The 12,296-nt window shown below is 44.7% G+C and overlaps 1 protein-coding gene across 2 annotated transcripts; it reads left to right on the forward strand.

Moving 5' to 3' along the window:
• The first annotated feature begins 8,234 nt into the window (after positions 1-8,234).
• On the forward strand, positions 8,235-11,051 carry LOC110490437 (cbp/p300-interacting transactivator 3). Of its 2 annotated transcripts, none has more exons than XM_021563838.2 (2): positions 8,235-8,441; positions 9,389-11,051. In XM_021563838.2, the coding sequence occupies exon 2, from the start codon at positions 9,394-9,396 to the stop codon at positions 10,129-10,131; it is 738 nt and encodes a 245-aa protein (XP_021419513.1). In that variant the 5' UTR covers positions 8,235-8,441; positions 9,389-9,393; the 3' UTR covers positions 10,132-11,051. The 2 variants fall into 2 exon arrangements, with proteins under 2 accessions (XP_021419513.1, XP_021419504.1); XM_021563829.2 differs by having other exon boundaries at positions 8,236-8,441; positions 9,385-11,051.
• The last annotated feature ends 1,245 nt before the right edge of the window (positions 11,052-12,296 follow it).

The raw sequence follows: 12,296 nt of genomic DNA on the forward strand, positions 1-12,296 counted from the left end.
GCATCTTTTCGTGACAAAATATCGCGCTTAAAACGGGAACGTTTTTTATCCAAAAATGAAATAGCGCCCCTAGAGCTCTAACAGGTTAAAATAGCACTCCCCTGAACTCTCTGCTTCCTACGCCTGACTTCTCACCCACTACACTCAGAACGTTACAGAGGCCTTAAGAAAGAAGCTGTTTCACAGTCTCTCGGTCCCAGCTTTGATGCACCTGTACTGACCTCGCCTACTGGATAATAGCGTGGTGAACATGCTGTGGCTCGGGTGGTTGATGTCATTGATGATCTTTTTGGCCTTCCTGTGACATTGGGTGCTGTAGGTGTTCTGGACGGCAGGCAGTGTGCCCCTGGTGATTCGTTGAGCATTCCATTCCACCCTCTGGAGAGCCCTGCGGTTGCGGGCAGTGCAGTTGCTGTACCAGGTGGTGATACAGCCCGACAGGATGCTCTCAATTGTGGATCTGTAAAAGTTTGAGGGTCTTAGGGGCCTTCTTCACCACACTGTCTATGTAGGTGGACCATTTCAGATTGTCAGTGATGTGTACGCCAAGGAACAAGGAACTTTCCACCTTGGAGACAATGTGGTTCCGTCGATGTGGTACTCCCTCTGCTGTTTCCTGAAATCCACGATCAGCTCCTTCATTTTGTTGACGTTGAGGGAGAGGTTATTTTCCTGGCACCACTCTGCCAGGACTCTCACCTCCTCCCTGTAGGCGGTCTCGTCATTGTTGGTAATCAAATCAAATAATTTGTCACGTGCTGAATACAACAGTGAAATGCTTACTTACAGCTCTTAACCAACAATGCAGTTTTAAGAAAATACCTAAAAAAAATATGAAATAAAAGTAACAAATAATTAAAGAGCAGCAGTAAAATCATATGCCAGTTTGATGCCATACCAGGGGGTGATGCAATCGGTCAGGATGCTCTCGATGGTGCAGCTATAGAACCTTTTGAGGATCTGAAGACCCATGTCAAATCTTTTCAGTCTCCTGAGGGGGAATAGGTTTTGTTGTTCCCTCTTCAGACTGTCTTGATGTGCTTGGACCATGTTAGTTTGTTGGTGATGTGGACACCAAGGAACTTGAAACTCTCAACCTGCTCCACTACAGCCCTGTCGATGAGAATGGGGGCATGCTCGGTCTTCCTTTTCCTGTAGTCCACAATCATCACCTTTGCCTGATCACGTTGAGAGAGAGGTTGTTGTCCTGGCACCACACGGCCAGGTCTTTGACCTCCTCCCTATAGGCTGTCTCGTCATTGTCGGTGATCAGGCCTAACACTGCTGTGTCATCGGCAAACTTAATGATGGTGTTGGAGTCGTGCCTGGCCATGCAGTCATGAGTGAACAGGGAGTATAGGAGAGGACTGAGCATGCACCCCTCAGGCCTTACTACTGTTGTGTCGTCTGCAAACTTGATGATTGAGTTGGAGGCGTGCGTGGCCACGCAGTCATGGGTGAACAAAGAGTACAGGAGAGGGCTGAGCACGTACCCCTGTGGGGCCCCTGTTGTTGAGGATCAGCGAAGTGGAGGTGTTGTTTCCTACCTTCACCAAAAGTTTCCGTTTTAACACCTGTAACAAAGGTAGTTATAATACCTGTAACAAGAGAGTGGTCTGCTTTGTTGTATATAATCATCTGATTGCAGCGCCCTCTCAGTGCTTGGGCCAATAAGTGACATGGTTGGCTGTTAAGCAATATCCAACCACACAGATTGTCACGGCTGTAAATGATTCATGATCTACATTGTGAACAACTGTCTCATCATTCTGGACTGCTGACCCTGTTCCTCAGAAAGCAGATCACTTGTGTAAGGTGGCCTTATTGTGTCCGTCACCATGAAAGTATGAATTATGGCACAGTAGAAAACATTTTAAAACAGAAATTGAAAATTAGTGTTTCTCATTGGACAAATTCAGTTATTCTCTCCCGGATTAATTGTTCTTCTGTTTGGCGCATAATGAATATGACCAAGGGCTTGGGGAAAAAAGTGATAGTATAAGTACTGATGTATGAGAGAGGAGAAAGCTTATTGAGCTGCCCAAAAAGTAGCCACATTGCTATTGTAGCAAAGAGGAACTGAAGGAGAGTAGAGAACACACAGCAAAACAATGTCTTCAGCAGTTCTGGGAAGTAGTAAACTACATGTAGTTCAACTGGTAATTTAACTACATTTTGCAGTAGCTTGGTGGTAGTTCATATCTTGGTCGTTTTTTCAATAGTTAATAACTTTTTTTGCCATGTAGCTAACTACTGGAACTCAAACAACAACACTACTAATGATAATAACAACAAAAACACAAGAGACAAAGCTACCCACTGAGCACAGACATAAATTCAATGTCTATTCCACGTTTGTTCAACGTAATTTAATTGAGATGACGTGGAAACAATGTTGATTCAACTGATGTGTGCCCAGTGGGTAAGTACACATGGTGATGATCATTATGCAAATTCAAAGGACACAAATTTAAGAAAGGTACCATCCTGTAGGTTTTTGCTCAAACCCTAATCTAGCTCACCGGATTCTAATAATTAGCTGATTGATAAACAAAATCAGGTTAGTTACAACAGGTTGGAGCAAAAACCTACAGGTTTGCTCCTCAGGAACAGGGTTGGAGAGCCCTGATCTAAATTGACTGTGAAGAATGCACTTTCATGACATGATATTACATGAAGCAAGTATGGAAAGGATTTTATTGTCCTCATACTCAAGCTTTGGATTGCTTTTCCAGTCCAGCAAGCGTCAGAGCTTCAGAAAACCAATTTTGGCACGTGAGGTAATGAACAACACTGAAGCTAAACATCTTTCCCAAACAAACAAAGACACGCTTAGACAGGCACACACACACACACACACACACACACACACACACACACACACACACACACACACACACACACACACACACACACACACACACAGTGGAGGCTGCTGAGGGGAGGACGACTCAGAATAATGTCTATAACGGAGCAAATGGAATGGCATCAAACACATGGAACCCATGTGTTTGCTGTATTTGATACCATTCCACTCATTCTACTCCAGGCAGTACCACAAGCCCGTTCTCCCCAATTAAGGTGCCACCAACCTCCTGTGACACATACACACAGATCAAATAAATCAATATTTGCTACATGGCTGAGGGCAGGCTCTTCGGAAGCTCCTCCCCCAACCCTTAGGCCACAGTTTACAAGGGGAGGGAAGGAAAGACCAGTGGAGAAACATACAAACAAAGGTCACAAATTATGTTCTGAGATACCTATGGCACAAAACTGCTGTATCTGTATATCCTATAGTCTACAACATGCTTCAAATGTTGAAGGCAAGCAATATAGAGGATATATTCAAATGTATCATAGACCAACCATACTCTCCTTTGCACTGTAATATTTATTTACCCTTTATTTAACTAGGTACGTCAGTTAAAAACAAATTCGTATTTACAATGACGACCTACTCCGGCCAAAACCTAACCCAGACGACGCTGGACCAATTGTGCACCACCCTATGGGACTCCGAATCACAGCCGGATGTGATACAGCCTGGAATTGACCAGGGTCTGTAGTGACTCCTCTAGCACTGACATGTAGTGCCTTAGACCGCTGCACCACTCGGGAGCCCTATGACTACTGTATACAAAGATAGTCAGTACGACCAAGAATATGACTTTTGCGAAGCGGATCCTGTGTTCTGCCTTTCACCCAGGACAACGGAATGGATCCCAGCCTGCAACCCAAAACAAAGACGTCGTAAAAGGGGTAAACGAAGTGGTCTTCTGGTCAGGCTCCAGAGACGGGCACATCGTGCACCACTCCCTAGCATTCTTCTTGCCAATGTCCAGTCTCTTGACAACAAGGTTGATGAAATCCGAGCAAGGGTAGCATTCCAGAGGGACATCAGAGACTGTAACGTTCTTTGCTTCACGGAAACATGGCTCACTGGAGAGACGCTATCAGAGTCGGTGCAGCCAACTGGTTTCTCCACGCATCGCGCAGACAGAAACAAACATCTTTCTGGTAAGAAGAGGGGCGGAGGTGTATGCTTCATGGTTAACGTGATGTGGTGTGATCATAACAACATACAGGTACTCAAGTCCTTCTGTTCACCTGATTTAGAATTCCTCGCAATCAAATGTCGACCGCATTATCTACCAAGGGAATTCTCTTCGATTATAATCACAGCCGTATATATTTCCCCCCAAGCAGACACATCGATGGCTCTGAACAAACTTTATTTGACTTTTTGCAAACTGGAATCCATTTATCCGGAGGCTGCATTCATTGTAACTGGGGATTTTAACAAGGCTAATCTGAAAACAAGACTCCCTAAATTTTATCAGCATATCGATTGCGCACCCAGGGCTGGAAAAACCTTGGATCACTGCTATTCTAACTTCCGTGATGCATATAAGGCCCTGCCCCGCCCACCTTTCGGAAAAGCTGACCACGACTCCATTTTGTTGATCCCTGCCTACAGACAGAAACTAAAACAAGAAGCTCCCACGCTGAGGTCTGTTCAACGCTGGTCCGACCAATCTGATTCCACACTCCAAGACTGCTTCCATCACGTGGACTGGGATATGTTTCGTATTGCGTCAGACAACAACATTGACGAATACGCTGATTCGGTGAGCGAGTTCATTAGAAAGTGCGTTGAAGATGTTGTTCCCATAGCAACGATTAAAACATTCCCAAACCAGAAACCGTGGATTGATGGCAGCATACGCGTGAAACTGAAAGCCCGAACCACTGCTTTTAATCAGGGCAAGGTGACCGGAAACATGACCGAATACAAACAGTGTAACTATTCCCTCCGCAAGGCAATCAAACAAGCTAAGCGTCAGTATAGAGACAAAGTAGAATCTCAATTCAACGGCTCAGACACAAGAGGTATGTGGCAGGGTCTACAGTCAATCACGGATTACAAAAAGAAAACCAGCCCAGTCACGGACCAGGATGTCTTGCTCCCAGGCAGACTAAATAACTTTTTTGCCCGCTTTGAGGACAATACAGTGCCACTGACACGGCCCGCAACTAAAACATGCGGACTCTCCTTCACTGCAGCCGACGGTAGGAAAACATTTAAACGTGTCAACCCTCGCAAGGCTGCAGGCCCAGACGGCATCCCCAGCCGCGCCCTCAGAGCATGCGCAGACCAGCTGGCTGGTGTGTTTACGAACATATTCAATCAATCCCTATCCCAGTCTGTTGTTCCCACATGCTTCAAGAGGGCCACCATTGTTCCTGTTCCCAAGAAAGCTAAGGTAACTGAGCTAAACGACTATGAAGTGCTTTGAGAGACTAGTCAAGGACCATATCACCTCCACCCTACCTGACACCCTAGACCCACTCCAATTTGCTTACCGCCCAAATAGGTCCACAGACAATGCAATCTCAACCACACTGCACACTGCCCTAACCCATCTGGACAATAGGAATACCTATGTGAGAATGCTGTTCATCGACTACAGCTCGGCATTTAACACCATAGTGCCCTCCAAGCTCGTCATCAAGCTCGAGACCCTGGGTCTCGACCCCGCCCTGTGCAACTGGGTACTGGACTTCCTGACGGGCCGCACCCAGGTGGTGAGGGAAGGCAACAACATTACCACCCCGCTGATCCTCAACACTGGGGCCCCACAAGGGTGCGTTCTGAGCCCTCTCCTGTACTCCCTGTTCACCCACGACTGCGTGGCCACGCACGCCTCCAACTCAATCATCAAGTTTGCGGACGACACAACAGTGGTAGGCTTGATTACCAACAACGACGAGACGGCCTACAGGGAGGAGGTGAGGGCCCTCGGAGTGTGGTGTCAGGAAAATAACCTCACACTCAACGTCAACAAAACTAAGGAGATGATTGTGGACTTCAGGAAACAGCAGAGGGAACACCCCCCTATCCACATCGGTGGAACAGTAGTGGAGAGGGTAGTACGTTTTAAGTTCCTCGGCGTACACATCACAGACAAACTGAATTGGTCCACCCACACAGACAGCATCGTGAAGAAGGCGCAGCAGCGCCTCTTCAACCTCAGGAGGCTGAAGAAATTCGGCTTGTCACCAAAAGCACTCACAAACTTCTACAGATGCACAATCGAGAGCATCCTGTCGGGCTGTATCACCGCCTGGTACGGCAACTGCTCCGCCCACAACTGTAAGGCTCTCCAGAGGGTAGTGAGGTCTGCACAACGCATCACCGGGGCAAACTACCTGCCCTCCAGGACACCTACACCACCCGATGTCACAGGAAGGCCATAAAGATCATCAAGGACAACAACCACCCGAGCCACTGCCTGTTCACCCCGCTATCATCCAGAAGGCGAGGTCAGTACAGGTGCATCAAAGCTGGGACCGAGAGACTGAAAAACAGCTTATATCTCCAGGCCATCAGACTGTTAAACAGCCACCACTAACATTGAGTATCTGCTGCCAACACACTGACTCAACTCCAGCCACTTTAATAATGGGAATTTGATGGAAAATTATGTAAAATATATCACTAGCCACTTTAAACAATGCTACCTAATATAATGTTTACATATCCTACATTATTCATCTCATATGTATATGTATATACTGTACTCTATATCATCTACTGCATCTTTATGTAATACATGTATCACTAGCCACTTTAACTATGCCACTTTGTTTACATACTCATCTCATATGTATATACTGCACTCAATAACATCTACTGTATCTTGCCTATGCCGCTCTGTACCATCACTCATTCATATATCTTTATGTACATATTCTTTATCCCCTTACACTTATGTCTATAAGGTAGTAGTTTTGGAATTGTTAGCTAGATTACTTGTTGGTTATTACTGCATTGTCGGAACTAGAAGCACAAGCATTTCGCTACACTCGCATTAACATCTGCTAACCATGTGTATGTGACAAATAAAATTTGATTTGATTTGATTTAGTCCGATTGCATTCTGCACTAGATCAAAACAGAGTGAGCAGTGCAGATTTGATTGGAGTATTCGTATCATAGACCTGAATAAGGCACTAACCAATTCTGATGCAAATTTGGGTAAAGGTTTAGGGCCTGGCAGAAAACAAAGACTAGGCAATGTGAATGTGGAGAATTACATGTTTTTTTACATTCACATGTACATTTGTGTCAGACAGATATCGTCATGTTGAATGGGGACTAACAGACAGGATTTGTGAGTTTCTCAAAGTCCACACACCTGAGGCCAAAAGTCATTAGCACCTGCTTAAAGTGACAAGGACAAAGGCAAGCGTTAGGCGTAAGGATTCACCCATAAAATATGTGCCCTACACAATGGGTTTCTCAAAATTCTAAGTTGTTTTCATTCAATTGCAATTGCAGGCTAGGGTCCTTGTGGTGAAAGGCGATCTGATGCACGTGCATCTGTGGTCAGAGCACACTATCACAACAGCCACTGTAGCCAGTGGCCTAGAATAGCACAGGCATTCCACTGCCCCTCCCTGTCCTCACTCAAGCAATGCACAGCAGACTGGTGTGTCACAGGGACTCTCAGTGATCTTCAAGATGAAACACTTTCACACACACACACACACACACACACACACACACACACACACACACACACACACACACGCACTCACTCACACACTTCAGTAGGTATAGACATAAACACACACACCACCTACCTATCTATTATAATTTAACACATTTCCCACTGTAACTCTTATGAATTCCATTGTATTTGTTAAACCAAAACCCAGCAACATCTTAGAAACAAGATCATTTTATTAAAACACATTGTTGTCTACATTTATCAGGGAAGGGGAGAAACCATGGTGATAGGCTCCCGAGTGGCACAGCTGTCCAAGGCACTGTATCTCATTGCAAGAGGCGTCACTACAGTCCCTGGTTTGAATCCAGGCTGTATCACATCCGGCCGTGATTGGGAGTCCCATAAGGCGGTGTACAATAGGCCCAGTGTAGTCCTGGTTTGGCCAGGGGTAGGCCGTCATTGTAAATAAGAATTTGTTCTTAACTGACTTGCCTAGAAAAATAAAGATTACATCTAAAGTTGACTACTTTAAAATGGCAGAAGCATGGTGGACGTCCTCAATGGCATTGCACATGCTAAAACTGGCCACTAGAGGCCTCTGTCATTCTCTATGGGAGAAACATTGATTATAAAATAAATACAGAGGAAGTATTCAAATTGGCTAGTGCACCTTTTTTCTATGCACATGCGCAACTATATTAAATAGAGGCAACCGTAGCTCCACCTCCCCTTGAGTTAAAAAAAATTGTATGTATAATCCCTGAGTTGACCCAGAAAATAAGCAGTATGTGCATCGGCCCTGCTTGAGCATGAAGCGTAACCCTGTGGAATACATACTGTAATCTGAAGACACCTCGCTTTGCAAAACTAAAATAAAAACGTAGCAGTAGCAAAATCGCTGAACTTTAATCCGAGTAGATACGGGTACGTGTTTGTTTTAATTTATTGTATTTAATTTACGCTGTCTGGCGTTTGTGTGAAGGTCTTGAGGTTGATGTTCCATTGTTTCCATTTTCGTTGTCTTTAGGGGTGTTGGAATAATTAATCGGCAATGCAATTATAGGCTAGACCTAAAATAGTGGTGTGTATTAACAAATGTAGGAAGTCGTAGACTTATGTGTTAAATTTGGGAAGCAATCCTAAATTTGAACAACCGTATAATATAGGCTACAGCTGTTTGGGAATGCATAATACCAATGTATCGCTTCTCGCTTCTTTGTTGCAACGTGGGTAAAATAACCGAGCTAGTTTCATTTTGTGTTTGATGTGCACTGTGGAGGGACTATACACCAAATTATAGTTAATGCATCATCACTGACCGAGACGCCCTTATCTATTAAATCAACCGAATGTCCAGTTGTAAAGGTAACAAGGTTGATAGCTAGCCTACCTGTGTTTCAATCGGCAAAGCACAAAGAGGAGCATTTTCAGCGAAACTGAGGAAGACGTGGAAAGGCTTTCTAATGTTCGCGAAAAGGAGAACAAACCCGGCGGTTCTTAATTAGGAAGCGTCTCTTGTGGTTTTACTCTGCCAGTTTAGGACATTGTAGGCTACATTCTTCCAGGAAATAATATTGCGTAATCATAATATTTTGGAGGGTTGAGAAATATATCGAAGGGAATTGTCTTGTTACCAAATCAACCCATTTTGTTTTCACATGAACTGATCTTATGCATCCAAACATATGGGTTTCTCTAGTGCAGCCAAGTCAAATATGTCCATGGCATGTCACCTATTCACTAATTGGCTTCAACTGTGCCAAATGTAGGCTACTGCATGCTCACTGAACCTACCTGCTCTACCTACCTACATGATGGTTTGAAAATCAACTGCATCGCTCTAACTGTGTTTCCTCTGTGCTGAAAGACAGGAGCCATGGCAGATCATCTAATAATGCCCATGAACCACAGCTCTGCAGGCGGGGGCCTCCACAGCTACAGACTAGGCATGAACGGAGGCCTGCAGGCAGGCCACCAGCAGCACGTAGTGCCTCAGCCCGGCCTCCGAGCCCTGCCCAATGGCCAGATGATGCACTACGGTGGGGGACCTCAGCAGCAGGCCACCATGGAGGTGGCCATGAGGCAGCGGCAAGGCATGGTGGGGCCCGTGAACAGACAGCCCAACGGGGCTCAGATGGGCCACCACCAGATAACGTCTGGTAACACGATGTACAACAAAGGGCAGGCCCAGCAGCAACACCACACCCAGCACCAACACATGAGCCTCCAGCAGCACCCGCAGCAACAACAGCAGTATATGAATGGTGGTCTCACGTCCCAGCAGCTCATGGCCAGCATGCATCTGCAAAAACTCAACACCCAGTATCACGGACATCCACTGGGGCCCATGAACAGCAACCACATGGGCAACGGGGCAGCCCAGTACCGCATTTGCCCGGCCCAGCTGGCTAACATGCAGCAGATGGCCGGGCCGGCTCTGGCCTTGAATGGCATGGATGCGGACATGATTGACGAGGAGGTTTTGACATCCCTGGTTGTGGAGCTGGGCCTGGACCGCATTCAGGAGCTGCCCGAACTCTTCCTGGGCCAGAACGAATTTGACTTCATCTCAGACTTTGTGAGCAAACAGCTGCCCAGCACCATCAGCTGCTGAGTGAGAGAGGACCTGAGTCAACGATGCTGTGAAGGGGCCTGGAAGGGTGGAGAGTTTGGAAAGACTTGAGTAGAGTGTTGCCCACTGGAAACAACTACTGCTCCGCTTTTCGTTTTTGTGTTGTTCCTTTCACTCTAACAGTGCTAGGTCGCAGAGAAGAGTGAGCGAGAGACACTGGTCTGGATAGCCACAGTGCTATGGTGTCATTTGTGAAGTGACCAGAGGTATGGTTCTGTGTTGGGTCGCAGCTCGCCTGTAATGGGACATCGTCCTCCAGCATCTCTTCTCTCCAGAGATGAATGTAAACAAAACTGCAGAATTTGTTCAGAGTGGCTTCTCAATGTTACGACACTGTTGCCTCCTACATTGGACTCAATGGCAGTTTAGTAGTAAAATGTATTTATTTATTACTCTCAGAGAAATTAAAATAGAACAAACCAGAGACCGACAGAATCAAGTTATTTTGGTGTTTTGGATAAGGTCAGGGGAAGCTCGTAGTTTGTATTTTTTAAATATTGTTTTTATTTTTAGTTAATTGGTCTGGGCCTTCTGTTTTGAAAATAAGCCCCTCAGATTAATTTTTTATTTTCCAAGAGCTTGGATTTCTCTCCAAGAATGGAGATGGCAGTACAAGTAGAATGCCATTTCATGGATTTGAATGGAAGTCTATCATCATTGAATAACTCACTTTTGGCAAGGATTGCTTTTAGCTGTGATGTTCTCAAACCTACTCCTTGTACTGTATAAAGCTGTGTTAATACAGGAAAGTCTATGTAAGATATAGAACTACATTAATTATGCGAATTTATTATTTTCTTTACTGGTGGTTTTTATCTTCCCTTTGCGGTCAAGACGGGGTTTTGAGGATCAATAAAGATGGCCCGGATATAAGTGTGGCCTGCTTTTACATTCATTGCAGAGGAGAGCATTAAAGGTAATCTGGGGGCTAAAGGGAATATTCCACTTCAGGGCTTTCCAGCCTGCAGGGTTCAGGATATGAAATAACTTAATAGTGAATTAGTTTATCTCAAAGGTGTCCCTGTTTCTTAGGAATATCTTTATCTCCCTCAAGGTATACGCAGTCTTCTGATGACCCACATTTACTGCTGTAAGCAGCAAATTGCCTTCAATCCTGCCATGGAAAATGATGACTGGTATGTTAAAATCAAACTCAATGGTGCACTGCTATCCACCAAAAAGCTGAATTTCTAATCTGAATTCTTGACCTTTGATATGAAGAAGGACCCACATTGTGGTTTTAGTCATTGCATTCCTGATCATCCTGACACCATAAATAAAAATAGATTGAGGAATGAATGTCCTGGTTCCTATGAGTTATGGTAACTATATGTTGCTGGGTAGAAAGTAGGTGAGACCTAGGTGTGTGTGTGTGTGGTGGGGGAGATGGAGCGGGCCAGGGTTAATCTACGCTTACCTTGATGGGGGGTTTAACTGAATTCATCCCTGTAAATTACTACTAAGTAAGGCACACCTTTAGTGACAGTTGTTAGCTCTGAGAATGCACTTAATGGTTGGTTGGGGAAGCAAAATGAGTATAGGTTAGTGCCGATAATAAATGGCATATACAGGCATGGCTCCTTCTTCAAAAGAAAATCTGTATAAATTCCATGCCTTACCTGATATGAATTATATTAAATTCAGATGAGTTTACTATTCTATGGGGTTGGGGTGACTATTTTGCCTCAGGGCTTGGAATGCTTGATTGATGTCATGTTATGGGAACATCACCTCCACATTAAGGTGCATTATGCAGAAATCACTCCGCAATGTCCTGGTTAATAAAACTCGTAGTTCGCCTAATTTCAGTTAGTGGCAAAAGAAGATAGTATAGAATCATTGTACCGTCTAAGCTGCTGTGAAATATATGTGTTTCAGCTGTTTGAAGGTGGTGTACAAAAACAAAATGGGAAGCATAGAAATGGAGCACATAGACTTGCTTTCCAGTAGATTGATAGATCTATATCTCACATTTTATATGTGCATTTGGTCAGGTTGCCCAAAAAGTTACATATTGCCAGTTTAAGATACTTTTTTTTTTGCAACTTGATGAGTAACAAGTCCTCGCTTTTGTCTAACTCATTCTAAAAAGAGACATCTATTTTCAGTAGTTTAATTATGTAGAACAAGTTAGCCCTTACTGCCAA

This window comes from Oncorhynchus mykiss, chromosome 2 (assembly GCF_013265735.2).
Source record: "Oncorhynchus mykiss isolate Arlee chromosome 2, USDA_OmykA_1.1, whole genome shotgun sequence".
In the NCBI taxonomy this organism is placed as follows: Eukaryota; Metazoa; Chordata; class Actinopteri; order Salmoniformes; family Salmonidae; genus Oncorhynchus; species Oncorhynchus mykiss.